The sequence below is a fragment of the Planococcus citri genome, chromosome 4 (genome assembly GCF_950023065.1).
Source record: "Planococcus citri chromosome 4, ihPlaCitr1.1, whole genome shotgun sequence".
Classification (NCBI taxonomy): domain Eukaryota; kingdom Metazoa; phylum Arthropoda; class Insecta; order Hemiptera; family Pseudococcidae; genus Planococcus; species Planococcus citri.
The window spans coordinates 64,884,083-64,901,630 of record NC_088680.1 but is presented as its reverse complement, the minus strand read 5'-3'; the positions used below and the strand labels follow the sequence as shown (position 1 = coordinate 64,901,630).

General features: G+C 34.2%; 1 protein-coding gene across 1 annotated transcript; it reads right to left on the bottom strand.

Annotated features, from left to right (window-relative positions):
• Positions 1 to 5,031: 5,031 nt before the first annotated feature.
• LOC135842728 (uncharacterized MFS-type transporter C09D4.1-like) lies at positions 5,032 to 17,360 on the bottom strand. Its single transcript, XM_065360322.1, has 10 exons — positions 16,854 to 17,360; positions 15,233 to 15,472; positions 11,266 to 11,522; positions 10,593 to 10,817; positions 10,204 to 10,345; positions 6,333 to 6,547; positions 5,980 to 6,083; positions 5,778 to 5,888; positions 5,533 to 5,690; positions 5,032 to 5,453 (listed from the first exon to the last, which is right to left on the bottom strand). The coding sequence occupies exons 2-10, from the start codon at positions 15,267 to 15,269 to the stop codon at positions 5,320 to 5,322; spliced, it is 1,383 nt and encodes a 460-aa protein (XP_065216394.1). The 5' UTR covers positions 15,270 to 15,472; positions 16,854 to 17,360; the 3' UTR covers positions 5,032 to 5,319.
• Between the last annotated feature and the right edge of the window lie 188 nt (positions 17,361 to 17,548).

Genomic DNA, 17,548 nt, shown 5'->3' with positions numbered 1-17,548 from the left:
AGTTATTGCATTTTTTTTGTTATTTTGTTTTTATGCTTTTGTGTAATTTTTCTCAACTTGTAGGTATGCGTTGTTTTTCTACCTTTTTATCAATAATGTAAATCTTTGCGATGTATTTAGTTCGAATTAAACAGTATTTGAATGTTGATTTGGTCCAGTTTTTATTCAAGAGATGAATATGAAGTCATTGGGAGCAAGTTGACAAAGTTATGAAGTGATTCAATGTTACTATGGGCATTCAAAAAGTTGGGTTTTAGAGATTTTTCCAATGTAAAATATAGCAAATTGTAGCTTAAATTATGATGGGCTAGTATGAAGTAGTTTCAATGCTAGCTAATCAAGGTACATGAATAAATAGGTATCTTTGGCCATACGAAAATTGCATATCTTTTATGGCATTTTTAAAAATGAACTATGACATCTTCGATGTTTTATGAGAAATATGATGTACATATGTAGTTTATGCAAGAAATAAGCTCGATCTTATCTTCTTTTTATACTTCAAGACTAACCTACAGTTGTAGGATGGAATGTATCCAAGTAGGTAAGTGTTTTTGGATGTATTTTGTATTTCAGGGTCCTTTTGTGAAATTTGTACATGATGCAAACATGTTTCATTTCCCTATGAACCTCCTGAAATTTCATGTTCTACTACTCTGGCAACCCTATCCATTTTTTCTAATTACGAACAAGTATTTGGGTAATTTCACAAAAGTATTTACTCAGAATTATTCAACATTTTAATAAAATGAGGAGGTTGGTATTAGTCCGGCATATGACAATAGGAGTAGTTGCACTCCCCCCCCCCCCCCGCCGATCCTCCGGGACAACACTTTTCTTAAAGGGACATCTTAAGGAACATTTTAAAGCAAACTTGCCAAAAAAAAAAGTTGGCCTTACTTACAAAATGGCGGCAATTTTGATTGACAGGTCAGCCGAAATCGCAGATTTTGCGTTTCAACATAGGACTTGCACGAACTTTTTCAGACTTTACAAAGGTAGATCGAAAGATCATGCAAAAATTTATCACCTGCCATAATTTCAAGTGCTAAAGTGCGTTTTTCGATTTTTGGTGAATTTTTGAAAATCGAATTTAGGCCAAAAATGAGGAAAAGAATCAAAATTTTACCAAATTGAACAAGAAAGCTGAAATTTGGGATATACCCAATTTTTGACATGTCAAATCGATTGGAAACGGTTTCAACTCGTTTTGAGTAGTTCTGGAGCCTCCAGCAGATTTTTGAAACTCGAAATTCCCACAAAATTCCATCAAATTGGAGTTGTAAAATTTATTCTAAAAACCAATTTAAATACGCTACGAAGTACTGCAGGTGAATTTCAAGTCGTTTTGGATCCTCCAGCGACTTTTTGAAACTTTAAATTTTCACAAAATTGCATCAAATGAAGATGGAAATCTGAAATTTACTCTACACTCCAATTTTAACACCCTCTGAAGACGACTTCAAGTGGGTTCAAGTCATTATAGGGCCTCCAGCGACCAGCTGAAATTTATTTCGCAGACGACATGGTGGTTTCAAATGAGGATTCGGCCTGAAAAGTGACCTAACTGCAAAAAAATGATTTTTGAGATAGCAACGCTATTTGATAGTTTAGGACATGCCCTACAAAAGGAATATATCACCTTCACCTTCATCCAGTTTCACTCGTACCATCCCTTCCCCTCCTTGAAAATGATAAAATTAAAAGCATGGCCTGCAAAGTGACCTTATTTTTACGATTTTCCGAAAATGTGTTTCATAGGGTACTGTTTGTTGAAATCAAAATTAATTTTAACCCCTTCTGAAGAAATTCAAAAATTTTGGAGACATTGAAAATCGCACTGGAGGCTCCAGAGTGATTCGAAATGGTAAAATCGTAAGTTGAGAATAAGCCACAACTCCAGTTTCAGCTACCCAGCTTCCTGTACATAAAAAAAATCTTGAATGAGTGAATAAATCTTTGCTTTCATAAAAAATAACATACGCAATGAAAAACCGGAGAAAATTGCGTACATATCACTAAAAAACAAAAAAAAACATATGTGCGGCCTGCAAAGTGACCTAACTGCAGCATTTTTCATTTTTGTTGCACCCTGTAGCGAACTCGTGTTCATATTTTTCAGAAACGAAAAGGTGATTAAGTGAGTGAGGGTTGACCCTTTCGATTCCCGAAAACAGATTTCGAAAATGTGACTTCATTTTCCTAGGACACGTTTTTCTCATTTATCTCGAAATCAATTTTTTGCAGTTAGGTCACTTTGCAGGCCGACTCCTCAAATGGTTTTGAAGCTTCCAGCTACTTTTGGGAAATTTCAAATTTCCAAAAAAACGTCGTACAACCTTTCAAAAAGTTGCTGGAGGCTCCAAAACGACTTGAAATTCACCAGCAGTCAACTTCGTAGCGTATTGAAATCAGTTTGCAGAATGAATTTCGACTCTCCATTTTAGTTTGATGATATTTTAGGGAAATTTCAAGTTTCAAAAATCTACTGGAGGCTCCAGTAATTTTCAAAAAGGTCGTTGGATGCTCTACAATGACTTGAAATCCACCAGAAGTCGTTTTCAGAGGGTGTTAAAATTGAAGTGTTGAGTAAATTTCAGCTTTCCATCTCCATTTGGCATTTGATGAAATTTTGTGGAAATTTAAGTTTCAAAAATCTGCTGGAGGCTTCAAGAATTTTCAAAAAGTCGCTGGAGGATCCAAAACGACTTGAAATTCACCAGCAGTCAACTTCGTAGCGTATTGAAATTAGTTTGCAGAATGAATTTCGACTCTCCATCTTAGTTTGATGATATTTTGGGGAAATTTCAAGTTTCAAAAATCTACTGGAGGCTCCAGTAATTTTCAAAAAAGTCGTTGGATGCTCTAAAATGACTTGAAATCCACCAGAAGTCGTTTTCAGAGGGTGTTAAAATTGGAGTGTAGAGTAAATTTCAGCTTTTCATCTTGCTTGATGAAATTTTGTGAAAATTTAAAGTTTCAAAAATCTGCTGGAGGCTTTAGGAATTTTCAAAAAGTCGCTGGAGGATCCAAAACGACTTGAAATTCACCTGCAGTACTTCGTAGCGTATTTAAATTGGTTTTTAGAATAAATTTTAGCTTTACAACTCCAATTTGATGGAATTTTGTGGGAATTTCGAGTTTCAAAAATCTGCTGGAGGCTCCAGAACTGCTCAAAACGAGTTGAAACCGTTTCCAATCGATTTGGCATGTCGAAAATAGGGTATATCCCAAATTTCAGCTTTCTTGGTCAATTTGGTAAAATTTTGATTTTTTTTCTCATTTTTAGCCTAAATTCGATTTTCAAAAATTCACCAAAAATCGAAAAACGCACTTTAGCACTTGAAATTTTGGCAGGTGATAAATTTTTGCATGATCTTTCGATCTACCTTTGTAAAGTTTGAAAAAGTTCGTGGAAGTCCTATGTTGAAACGCAAAATCTGCGATTTCGGCTGACCTGTCAATCAAAATTGCCGCCATTTTGTAAGTAAGGCCAACTTTTTTTTTTGGCAAGTTTGCTTTAAAATGTTCCTTAGTCCCTTTACGAAAAATGTTGCCCCGGTGGATCGGCGGGGGGGGGGGGGTGTGCAATTACTCCTATTGTCATAAGCCGGACTATATAGGTGTTTTGGCGTTTATTCTTAAATTTCGAACTCTTTTCAAAACAATAGAATTTCATTTCACTGATACCTTGAAAACGCAGAGTAGGTAGGTACTTCAGCAGATTAATATTGCATTTTGAAATCTTTCAAGAGAATAAAACAATAACCCAAAAGTTTGAATTGAGAAAAGAAAATAAACAGCGAACATTTATACAGGTACTATCACATTTAATCATAGCACGAGAGAACAAGTTGTAGTTAATATCAATATTACATATACACGAAACAAATACCTTATAATTGCTTAAAATAATTATAATGACGAAACAAGAAAACAACACCTTTAAAAACTGAAAGAAATAAAAAACAAAAGTAGGTAAGTATGCACTTATCTAAAGTAGAAAAGTAACGAAAAGTTAATTCTAATTTCTAGAAGATTTAAAACAACTCATTTGGCAGAAATTGAAACAAAAAAATGAAAAAAATTACAAATCGAATAAAATAGGTAATTTAACAAAAATAAGGAGGAACTAACGCAATACGCGTAAGGTACGTAATTTGATATGCATAAATTGAATGAAATGTACCACAGGCGTGGATACAACTTTTTTCTAATCCTATACCTATTTGTATGGACTTCTGTGTATAATTATATTATTTTGAGTACATTTTACAAGGAATGTCAAGAAAATCCTTTCACTAGATCGGGTCAATTTTTATTGCTTGTAATTTCCCAATTCTCAGTTTAATTCCTTCACTTATCACTCAAAAGTCGAGAAAGAGAACAAAATAAAACCTCGGCTCCCAAAAAAAAAAAAAAAAAAATTGCTCAAAATATCTAGATAGGTAAGTGGCTAAAATAAGTAAAAAATCAAAAAAATGTATTGATATGTTTGATTACGTTTAAAAAAATTATATTAGCATTCAAATCGAATACTAACAATAAGTAATATTTGTTAAAAATTGGCAGTTTAATTTTGCCTTTAAAAAAAAGTCTTGATAGATATGTATAGATGTAGTTGTACTTAAATTAAACCAATCATTTCTCCTTCTTTTCTTAAACTAATAGGTAAACATCGACTCTATAAATTATTACATTAGGCCTACATATAATTCTTATTTGTATCATCAACCATTTTGAGAACATATTCGACTTCATCTTAAGTACATTGAAACTGAATCGTAATAAGTAATTAAATAAATAATACCAAAAATTAGGTCTGCTTAGAGCATACGTGTAGAGTAGACTAAACTACGCTATGCGCGTACTTCTCTAATGGTATATGGTAACATAATGATGAACAAAGCTCGTATAACATACTCAAGGTAACTACTGTGTGAGGGTAAGATTCCGAGGAGAATATTCTTGATAAATGATCGAGGAAGAGATGCGATAAGTTGATAAATTCTTGAGAAACCTCAAACATGACCATTTCTTTTCTCCCCGGATTGCAACTTAAAGAAACCTACTCAGTGTTTTTGGCAACTTGGAATAATACAATAGGTAGATAAAAGGTAACTAGATAGATATGTAAGTAACTGATTACAAATGTTAATGAGCACAGTCATACATAGAATCTCACCTATACTGGTTAGGTAGGTACTGTAGTTCTAGCCTTATTCATCTCAGATCGATACCGAAACAAATTCTGAGCTCATTTTGTACTTAAGTACCTACTTAATACTTCTACAATGAAATATCGAAATATTATTCAGGTTATAGCACGCTGTTACTTCTATCTGGTTGCTGACTGGCTTCTAATCGTTTCAATTTTTTACCGTCGATAAACAGGCATAAAAATAAGCCAATTAATAACATTATGACTAGAGAAATGTTGGTGGCTAATGCAGCTGAAAAAAAAACGAACAAGTTGATTATGAAATTGTTCAATGGGTAAATTGTAGATACTTGTGATGAAATAAAACTTACAGAAACGTTTTAAAATTATTTCAGCCACGAGAACTGCGATAACGCCGCATAATTCGCCACTGGCGTTCAATAATCCAGATGATGTGGCTTCGCTTTCTGGGTAAGTCAATTCTGCTCCAAATTCGTAACCTACTGTCAGGTAACCGTTCATGAAAAATCTATTTTAAAAAATTAAAATATTGCATAATGAGAATAAAAATGATTTGGATTTCAGTCACAAATATAAGTACTAGGTAGTAATTTACCCTAAGAATGCAGATGTAACGTAAACCATAGCTTGCCATTCTTGCTGAAGGGTGTAGGTGAAAGCTGCCATTCCCAACGTGGATAAGCAATAAATCAGTACCGTTGTTCCTCTGTCAAATGAAAAATAAGAAATCGTGAGCAGAGTAACTATCGACTCGAGGTTTATACAAATTAAGGCCACAGGAGTGGGAATTTACTTACTTGTAAATTTGCGTTTTATCTAAAACAATGCCCCATAACAACGATCCGAGAACACCTCCGATGATCAATGTTAAGCCAACTCTGCCAGCAAATTCATTACCCATCTATGGACATAGATTAATGAAAATTCATAAACGAGTATTGAAAAAAAAAACTTGTATCGTACTCTTTATAAGAATTTGTTCACATCATTCTCCATCAATGACCCAAATCATTTCTCCTCATGTAACCCCCTTCACCATACAACGACGTAGCCATAAATAACTAGGATCTAAATATAGGTACTAGATATTTGTATCTAGACAGGTGGCTAGATTCAACTCAACAATAGGTATCAATAGTTTATTTCTTACTGGAAAATGAGCAGTGATGAGTTGATTTAAAAGCGTAGAGTAAGCGTAAAAAGCTCCGATGTTGAATCCGTAACTAGTCAACAGTAAATCGAAATCGAAATTACATATCAAATGCTTCAGAGAGGTGTAGAAAGATTTCTCGTCTGCTCTGTTCTTCTTGATGACGGCGAGTTTTTGCGCAATGCTAGGTGGACAAGCGGGAGCAGCTTCAAAGACTACATGGGATTATACATTTACAAATTTTATTTTAGCTTTCGTCAATTCGTCATAATAGAAACTTAATTTATTCTATTTACAAGTAGGTTTAATATCACATGGTAGTCAAGAATCATAAGCTAATTCTAGGAAATCAAATGCACCTATCTTATCTAACTCATCATACCTACGTTAAAGAAAACGAGAGAGAAAACCAGTACAAATATAAATGCTGCTTCTATCTTCCCTATAGGTACCTATCTTATCTGCTTACTGACGTGAAATGAATCCCAATGTTTTCATTTAAAAAAAAAATGATAAGTAAATAAGAAAAGGAAACACAAACTGAAATTGGTTAGAAAATGTAAAGCTGAAATTAACCTGAACTTTCACAATGTGACTTGAAAAAATTGAATTTGTAGGATTGGTAAAACAATGTGCATGTGTCTACAGTTGAAGTTTCTGTAAGGTCAATGACCTTATCAAACAACATTGGTTGCAAGACGACTTTCAATACCCAGACAGACGGGTCAATGACCTTAGGAGGCCATACAGGACGTCAGGCGGCCCTCAAACCCCAGACAGACAGACAGGTCAATGACTTTAGAAGGCAAGATAGCTGGGTCAATGACCTTTTGAAACCAGACAGGACGACGGACGGTCTTCAAACGCTGGAGAGGCTAGATAGACAGGTTAATGACCGTAGAAGGCTAGCCGGAACGCCAGACGGCCTTCAAAACCTATACAGATAGGTCAATGACCTTGGAAGGCCATACAGAACGTCAGGCGGTCTTCAAACTCCAGACAGGTAGACAGGTCAATGACCTTATGAAACCAGACAGAATGACAGATGGTCTTCAAACACTGGAGAGACTAGACAGACAGGTTAATGATCGTAGGAGGCTTGCCCGAATGCCAGAAGGCCTTCAAAAGCTAGACAGATAGGTCAATGACCTCTAGAGGCCAGATGTGATGCCAGAGAGCCTTCAAAACCCAGACAAGCAGACAGGTCAATGACCTTAGAAGGCCAGATTAGGACGCCAACGGCCTTCAATAGCCAGACTGATGGGTCAATGACCTTCTGAAACCAGACAAGATGACAGACGGTCTTCAAACGCTGGAGGGGCTAGACAGACAGGTTAATGACTGTAGGAGGCTAGCCGAGACGCCAGATGGCCTTCAAAACCCAGACAGAAAGGTCAATGACCTTAGAAGGCCAGATGGGATGCCAGAGAGCCTTCAAAACCCAGACAAGCAGACAGGTCAATGACCTTAGAAGGCCAGATTAGGACGCCAACGGTCTTCAAAAGTCAGACTGACGGGTTAATGACCTTATTAACCCGGCCAAGACAACAGACGGTCTTCAAACTCTGAAGAGGCTAGACAGACAAGTCAATGACCTTAAAAGACCAGATGGAATGCTAGGCAGCCTTCAAAACCTAGAGAGACAGGTCAATGATCTCAGAAAGCTAGATGGAACGCCAGGCAGCCTTCAAAAGCCAGAAAGGCAGGTCAATGACCTTATGAAGTTTGACAGACGGTTTTCAAATGCTGGAGAGGCTAGACACACAGGTCAATGACCTTAGAAGGCTAGACGGAATGCCAGATAGCCTGCAAAACCTAGCGAGACAGGTCAATGATCTCAGAAGGCCAGATGGAATGCCAGACAGCCTTCAAACGCCAGACAGACAGGTCAATGACCTTATAAGCTTGACAGAACGCCAGACAGGACGACAGACAGTCTTCAAACGCTTGAGAGGCTAGACACACAAGTCAATGACCTTAGAAGGCCAGATGGAAGTCCAGATAGCCTTCAAAACTTAGCGAGACAGGTCAATGATCTCAGAAGGTCAGACGGAATGCCAGACAGCCTGCAAACGCCAGACAGACAGGTCAATGACCTTATGAAGCTAGACAGAACGTCAGACAGACTTCAAAACTTGGTAAATTTCACTTCAAAAAATAATATAAAAATAAAAATATAAAAATCAAATTAAAAAATATTTTTTAAGATTTCGGTCTTGAATAAATTTGTGAATTAATTTTTTATTTTCATTAATTAAAAAGTAAATTTTTTTGTAAAATGAAATTTAAAAAATAGGTATTTGAATTTAGCTTTACAATTTTTGGTTTAGCTGGGACTTTTTTTTTTTGATCCATCAGAATTTCGATTTTATTTTTAAATCGTATCATTATACTTACCCATTCAGAATTTTAAAAATTATTTTGTATCAATTTTTTTAAAAATTAGATTGAAAAAATAAATATATTTTAAAGTACTTGGTTTTAAAAAAATAAGTTGCTAATACAATTTTAATCATTTTCAAACGTTTTTAAATCTATAAAATTGAAAAGAAACAAAAACATCCTAAACGGTTACTTACAAGTAGGTAGGTACTTTTTTAATTTTCAAAATGAAATTTTGAAACGTTTTCAGTAATACTTAAGTACATATCAATTTTTTCGTTTCACGGTAGCCTATTCTTGGAATTTTTTTTATTTTTTTGAGGGGGGATTGAGATTTGAGTGACTGCTTGCAGTGATTTTCTTAAAAATTGAGACGTTTTGGACTTAGTTTCAAAATTTTTGTATTTCAAAATCATTCTGCTTAGATTTTGTTTATAATTTGGTTTAAAATATTTTAAAACACATCTACCTAACTATAACAGTTATCAAAATTATTTTGCAGTAAATTGTTTGCTAATTCCTTTTTGAAATTTGGTGATGACTAGAGAGATTTTTTTTTAGATTGTTTGAAGAAGAAGCACACTTATTCTGTTCAAAATATTTAAAATCGTACCTACTTATAAGTAATTAACTTTATTTTTCATAATTTTTTTTGTTTTTTTTTTTTAAATTTGAGTGAATGCGGTGATTAAAAAAATCTGAGTGGTGTAAGTAATGAATTTTGTTTGAAATTGAAAAAAATATGAAATAGGTAGGTACCTACTTTGAAAAAAACTATCATAAACGGTGCAAGCGTATATGGAACTGATATTGGCAAAAATTGTCAAAATGTTGGCATTATTCTTCGAAGGAAATTATCATCAACTTTTTGACAATTCATTACCAATCACAACAGAATGCGCATGCGCGAAATTAAATATGTACGTGGCAATGTTTTGACATTTTGGTGGCAATTTTCTCGTACCTTAATTTTCTATTTTGAAGGTGCCAATTTTATACCCGAAGATTCCAATGTGGCAATAAAAATGACAAAAATAATTGTCACTGCGCTAATCAGGAAGCCAGACAGACAGGTCAATGACCTTAGAAGGCCACACCGTACGTCATACGGGCGACTGCCTTCAAAAGCCAGATAGATAGGCAAATTAGGTACTAGGTAGGTACCTACTTAATTATCTCAGAATTTAAGCCAATAACGTTAATTTTAAAACAACTTTTTTTAAATCAGATATTCCAAATATTTTTTGAGCCCACTGTACGTCTTTACAATTTGACAGTTTCAAGTTTTTTTTTATCCTCCAATCATTGTTTAATTATATTGTAACGCTGATATGTCACCTTGAAGTACATGTCAAGTCAATGAGTAGACCTACAGATAGGTATTTCTCGAGTTAATCTAAAATATTACATGCAGATGCACGGATCTGATTATGTGTAATAGTGTAGGTACCTAAGTTTTCACATAATTAGTAGGATTTATTTCACTTACGCATCAAAATCAAAAGAAATATAACAGTGGATGCGATGGCAGTTCCCAAGTACAACATATGAAATTGTTTTCCAATTTGATGATTATCATTGCTCTCTTGAACGATCATAGGTGGAATGAGAAATCCAATCGCGATTCCGATCTATACCACAATTCAACGTTGAAAAAAAAGAGAAAAAATAAAAATTAATCATCCGCACATACACAAGTATTAAATAGATAGGTACATACTATGTAGATAAGAAGTACCATAAATCTCAAGCCTCAATCACCACGATTATGAGTAAATAACACTTGCACTACAAGCAGGGGCAACTACAAAACGTATACAAGATATAAGATATCTAAATCGATACCTTAATTAAATGTTCATCGACAAATTAACGTACCTGATTTCCAAATACACCGATAGCAGTTGCTGAAGATACCTGATGGTGTGGAAACCAAACAGCAGCCAGTCGAGCAGGAGCACCCAGGGTGAACATTTGTGATATGCTGACTATCGTTTGTCCGGTGAATGCTACGTCGAATCGATCTCGATGGGCAGAGAATACTTTTATCCATGATCCAATCGCTAGTAAAACAGCTCCCATGATGACTGCTACTCGTAATCCCTACAAGGGTCATAATCACAATCATCCACAGTTGGGTAGGTACTTATGAATAGGTAGGTAATATTCGGTATCTTAATTTAATTCTTTTACGATGCTGTTTTGAGTTTTATTTAGCTTCTTTCGAATTGCCTTGAAAATATTTCAGCGATGATGAAGCAGGCACCTGAGCTTTGGCTTCAAAATATAGAACTCTATAGAATTTATTTTAATCGTGGAGACCCTCCTACCCGACTACTTATTTTTCTGTTGTATTATAACGAGTAAAAAAAAAATGATGAAAACTTTTCACCAACATCGATTTTAAACGTCCCCCCTTCCCCTCATCAATCCACCTTGAAATTTGACAGAAAGAAGGAAGCTCGAGAACTTACCATTAGTTATAACCACTAACCTAATTCCACCCACTCGCAAACCTTACATGGGTATTATGAAAAGTAGTCGTTCGTACCTTTTTTTGCAAAACCCACGATGCCGGAAACACCAACGGTATGTATGTGGCCATAAATATAATAGAAGTCCAATCGACTAACACGCTGTCCACATTATAATACCGGCTGACGATATTCGTGATTATGGCATACTGTATCCAGTGACTGGCATTGCACGCCGAACACATGCAAAATAATGCCAAAATTAGCCATCGTTTCTTGTACGTTTTGCATTCTACGTTGAAAGCGTTATCGTCATGTTTCTCGTCGTCAGCGCCTGAAAATATAGTACGGAACACGTGTATTATCAGACAATTTTTTTCAATCTCGAAATTCCCACGAAAGTTTAATTATATTGCTACATAACATATGTCCACGGCTGACTGAATTAAGTGTAAAGCCATATCTACAGCTTATCTATACATATAGTTAGAAATGATGTTAATCAGGCGTACCTAAATGTCAGATATTGAGCGTTGTGAATCATTTTTTTCTTATTAATCTTATTCGTGTATTTTATGAATTTTTTCTACCTTTCTGCCCCTCCCCCCTTCTTACAAAATTTAAGGAGTTTTTGGTGAAAAATAAAGTGAAGTTTAGTTCAATTTAATTCCAGGATAGGTAATTTTGTTCATTTTTTTAATTTCAAAAAATATGATAAATTGCTAAACGAGGAACAATTTTTCTGAATTTTGCAACTTTTTGTAGGTACCTATCTTCAATTTTTTAGAATTTGTTTCTGAAGTAAATTGAAGTATGATGAATTCTGAAAACGTCCTAAACTTCCAAAAAAAACCTTCGAATGTAGAACAATTTTTAAAAATTACATTTCAAGCTTGACAATAGTGCCAAATAATAAATTGCAGAAATTTTTTAAGGATTAAATTTTGTTCTTCAATATTTAAAGAATTTTTAAAAAATTTGATTCTAGCTAATTTTCCACGAAAAACTCAAAACTTGATCAAATTGAGAGAGAAAGATGAGCTGAAGTTTGATTTATACGCCATTCTTTACGCCCCCCTCCCTCAACCTTTCATAAAATCGATTGGTGGTGGTTTCAAGCCGTTTTGGAATCTCATAAACTTTCAACAATTTAGCATAAACTGAACTGATTCTTGGTAGGTAAATTTTGAGCTATTTTTCTATAATCTGACATTAGTTTTTGATGTTTTAATAAATTTTTACGCCAAAATAACACTTTTTATACTACGTAATTTTGCGAAGTTTCAACCAAATTTGTAAAATGTTTTCAAAATCGTACTCCATTTCAGAATGCTTAAATCGATTCAATTTTTTGCAATTTTTGTAGAATTTAGCTTTTCATAATTTTTATGTTTTATTAATTTTTTTGTTTGTTTTAAAAATTTTCCCTGAAAATTTCAGATAATTTTTTTAATTACCTATTAATTTCCTCAATTTTATGCCATTTTAGTTGAGAACCCACTTTTATTACTCACTTTTATCAACTTTTCTTTGTTTTTAAACGTTTTTGTGTCATTTTCACAAACTTTTTGGGAATTTTATGGTATTTTTTTTTTTTAAATTTGGATGAATTGTAGCCATTTTTATTTTTTTGTGTGTATTTACTCAATTTTTAAAGATATTTATTAAATGATGATCAGATGTGATGATGTCTGATCTAGTACAATCTATCAAGTGTGAATTGTGATCACTCAGGTATGATCAAATCTATTCAGATCTAATCAGATCCAATCTGGTCTCCGTTTCTAGGTCTGATTAGACCTGAGCAGATCAAAGTTTTGAATTAGGGTCGGGTTAGAGCTGTTCAGGCAAGCTTGGATCTAACCCTGCCTGATATCTAATTAGACAGGATTGATCAGATCCCGTCATACTCTAAATTCAATTAGATCTGTTCAAAACTGATCAGACCAGATAGGGAAGGTCTGATTTGATTTAACCAGATCTGATGCATGTGTCTGATCAGATCCAATTTCTTTCCCCGAGGTAACTGATCAAAACTCCGATCACTGATCAGGTCAAATTGGATAAAGAGAATGTCTGGATGTGATCTGATTAAAAAGGTGCATTCATGAATTCAGATAGAATCAGATCTGATCAAATCCAAATAAGTTTCTTCATAAGATTTATGAGATTTGAACAGATCCAATCAGAACAAAATTTTGATCTGATCAAGGAAATGTCTTGATGTGATCTGATTTGATCTGAGGTCAAATCAGATTTAATCAGATCTACTCAGAGGAAAATGATTGGATCTGATCAGACCTGCTAAGATCGAAGTCAGATTAATATTGTTCAGACGTTATCGATCAGCTCCGAACGTTTTCTAGCTGGTTTCAATCTAGATCTGTTCAGAACTGATCAAATCTGATCAGATCCAATCATTTCCCCTCGAATGATCGGATCAAAACTGTGATCAGGTAAAATCAAATGAGATGGAGGGAATGCCTGGGTGTGATCTCATCTGCTGATTTAAAAAGTTCAATCATGTAGAACCAGACTTGATCAGATTCAATCAAGTTTCATCATAGGATCTTATCAGATCTAAGTAGATTCAATCAGATCCAAACACTGATCAGATCAGATCAAACTAGAACGCGAAAAAAAATGCCCGGATATAATCTGATCTAAGTAATTACAGAAGGTATCAGGTCTGATCACGTGATCAGATTCAGTCAAATTTCATTATAAAATCTTATGCGATTTAAACAGATTCAATCTGATTAAAACTTTGATATGGTCAGACCCAACTAGATCAACATAATGTCTGGATGTGATCTGTTTGATCAGATGTAATCAGATCTGCTCTGATTCAGTCAGGTTTCCCCATAAAATCTCTCAAGATCTGAACAGCTCTTATCAGATCAAAACTATGATCTGATCAGATGGTCAAATCAAATACATGTAGAATCCATGGCCGGGTAACGTCAGATCTGATCTGATCAGTGTAGTATTGCATAGAACTGCAAAAGTGTTTGAATCTGATCTGAACTGATCAAGTAGGTTCTTTGAAATTTCTTTAACTGATGTGTATCTAATCTGATGAAAATGCTTATAGATTCAGTCAGCTAAAATTGGATCAAGGAAATGTCCGTATCTGACCTGATCAATCTAATCAGATCCAGCCATTTTCAATTTTAAAAAATTTGAAAAAAATTGAAAAAAATAAGAAAAAAATTTTAAATTAAATTTAAAAAATGAAAAAAACTTTTTAGAAAAATAAAAATGAAAAATAACAAAAATGAAAAGATGAAAAAAATGAAAAATAAAAAAAATAGGTACAGAAATAAAAAATGAAAAAAATTGAAAAAAAGTTTAAAAAAATAAGAGAAATGAAAAATACCAAATGAAAAATAAAAAAAATTAATAAAAAAATGAAAAAAAATAAAAATGGAAAAAAATAAATAGAAAATAGAAAAAAATGAAAAATAAAAAAAATAAAAAAAATAAAAATAACAAAAAATAAAACAATTGAAATGAAAAAAAAAACAAAATAAAAAAAACAAAAAATAAAAAAAATAAAAAATAAAAAAAAACAAAAAATTAAAAAAAAAACAAAAAATTAAAAATAACAAAAAATTAAAAAAAATTAAAATAAAAAAAAACAAAAGATAGAAAAAAAACAAAAATAAAAAAAAGTGAATCACAAATTTTACAAAAATTTTTTATTTACTCCCTCTCCTGTAAAACAATCTTGGCCATGCCACATTTTCTCTGTAAATTTGAACCATTCCAACAATATGCAATCTCCCCTTCCTTTCTACTTCCTCCCCACCTCATTTCTCTCTTCTTCTTCAATAAAAAATACGGGGCACTTCAGTACGTTAGCTGGATCTAAAAACCAACTACATAGGCAGATGCTAAATCTTCAATAATTCAATTTTCGGCAGAAGAATGGCTACCTACCACGTCTGAATTCAGAATCATCCAACTTTGAAAAAACCACAGCTTCTCCCCCTTCATGTGCATAAGTACATATAATATACCTATCCGATCATTCAAGCTTACCTGATTTTACAAAAGGTTTACATTTTTCTGAATCCATCTTCGCAAATAGCACCTTAACCTATACTCTTCAGGGAAACACACTTGTATCCCAAATTCTCGAAAATTAAATAAATTATCGCATGATTAATTCTTGTCACAACGTTGAAATCTGTCCACTGGTACAAGTGAATTCGAAAATTTGCAGTCCAATTTCTCGTTTTTGCGGGTAAACTGCAACAATGGAATCATCCGCAACAAAATCTGTTGACAAAAGAAAAACACGTGTAAAATATGTAGGTAACATGTATAATATAGGTCAGTTGTTTTTGCAAAAAAATAAGGTTGTGAAAGGGCAAACAGTGAAACGGATTGGGGTATTTAATGTTTAATGAAATGATAGTGCGGTTGGTTGGATAGCACATTGATCCTCTAACCTTAAGGTGTGTGAAGTGTGAACCGTGTGAACGTCTCACCTCTCACGTTGACCATACCTATCTCAACTGCTACCGCGTAATGTGCGGCAGGGACAAGCTTAGGTCACGTGACCAGAGTATTGACTATGTATTGACCGGCAGACGCAGACCAGAATTGGCATGTGAGTATGTAAATTTGTATTACACGTTTGCACTCTGGGTTTTTACGTAGGTTAGGTACAAGTGAAATATGTGAAGTAAAATTCATATTGTAATTGTTATTTGTTATTCACTTTCATTTTTTTCCTATTTTTTTTAAAATGAGACTTTGAATTTTGAGATGCTTATTTTGAGCTGGAATTGAAAAGTTCAACTTGCATCAACTGCTTGAGATGAGAAATTTAAATTTTTAAAATTTTTTCATAATAAGAAATCGATTTTTGAGAAAAATGAAGAGACCAAGAGACCAATGGAAAATATGAAAAGAGACAAAATTTTAGGGCATTAAATTTTATATCACTGCAATGTGAACTGATTAGTTTTTTTTTTGATGGTTCATTTGATTCGCAGGTACTTTGAGCAAAAATGAACAGGATCAATTTTTTACTGGAACCTTTATACAAGGATCACCAGCTGTACGTGTTTTTGTAAGTGGTGCACCCTGGGAAAAATTTCTCCTCTCCCTTCACTTTCAACACCTTACCTCAGCAAACAAATGTCTTTGTTTTGTATTCTAGAACTTTTGGAATACATTTTTTTCAACTTTTAAAGAACAATGAGAAATAAATACCCATACCTCGGTACTTTACAATTTTGCTGAAGAAATTGAGACGAAATCCAATTTCCTCAATTCGAACATCGATTTCGCAAATTAACTTAAGAACAACCAGCCCTCTACCCCTGCCCCTGTATTGTTTAATCTGTGAAAATATCGATATTATGAGCACTTGAAAATTATCTTCATCATTAATAGCCATACGAAACGCGACGATATCCCAGACAGCTGTAAAAAGATTAATTCGAGAACAATTGCGTCAAATTTCGCAAACGTCGATAAAAAATTCACTATTTTTCCAGAAGGAAAAAGGAAAATAGGTAACATAATGTTTACATTACCTAGTTTCCGCCGAGTTGGCGGGTAAGCAGGGATACGTAATAGAAAGGGTAGCTAAGGCAGGGGAACGAGTTTAGAAGCAAAAAGGGTAACAAATTGACGAAAATAATCATACCCAAAGCGTAGAAAAAGAGAGAAAGCGCGCTGATTTGACAAAATTTGCTTCCGCAGTGCTGCTTTATTATGTATATAAGTTCACTTTCGTTAATCTTTTCGTGTAGTTATTAAATAATCCAATTTTCAATGCGACGGCGCAACATCACTTTTTTTTCGCACAATTTCTGGCAGTTTGAACGTTATTACTCGTATAAAGATAGTCAGGTGTAGATTCGCGGACACGGTAAACGTATAGGTACACACAGGTGTAAATTGGTATAATGTAGTAGTAATTGCGACAACGAGTACCAAGCAGTGAGAGATACTTATCAGCAGTTACATACTGTATAATTGTTATCAGTAAACTCGAATGTCAATACGAATAAGGAGACGACGACCGCGAGCGCGCATGTCGATTCCACCGAGCTGATGTGAGCTATAAACGAGCACTACGAGTGTAGTAATCGTAAGCGAGGCGATGGCGAAGCGCGAAGAAATAAGCACCATACACCATACACCACACCACTGCTCAGGTGATAAGGCCACGAGGTGAAACGGTGAAACCATAAGCAGTGTTACCAATTTTAATTCGGTCATAAGAAATTAAACTAAGCCGAATTGTGTGCAAAGACCTATACCATATACTCGTACCTCTGCTGTGTACTTACTTACGTACTCGTACCTTACCTAGCGACACCCACGTATACGAATCGA

What these genes read in the sequence shown, in the direction of transcription:
- LOC135842728 (XM_065360322.1), bottom strand. Translation starts at nt 15,269, where the DNA reads ATGGATTCAGAAAAATGTAAACCTTTTGTAAAATCAG. An exon ending in CGTGGGTTTTGCAAAAAAAG is followed by an intron (nt 10,818 to 11,265) that starts GTACGAACGACT and finishes TGACCCTTGTAG; the next exon opens with GGATTACGAGTAGCAGTCAT. An exon ending in TCGGTGTATTTGGAAATCAG is followed by an intron (nt 10,346 to 10,592) that starts GTACGTTAATTT and finishes ATTGTGGTATAG; the next exon opens with ATCGGAATCGCGATTGGATT.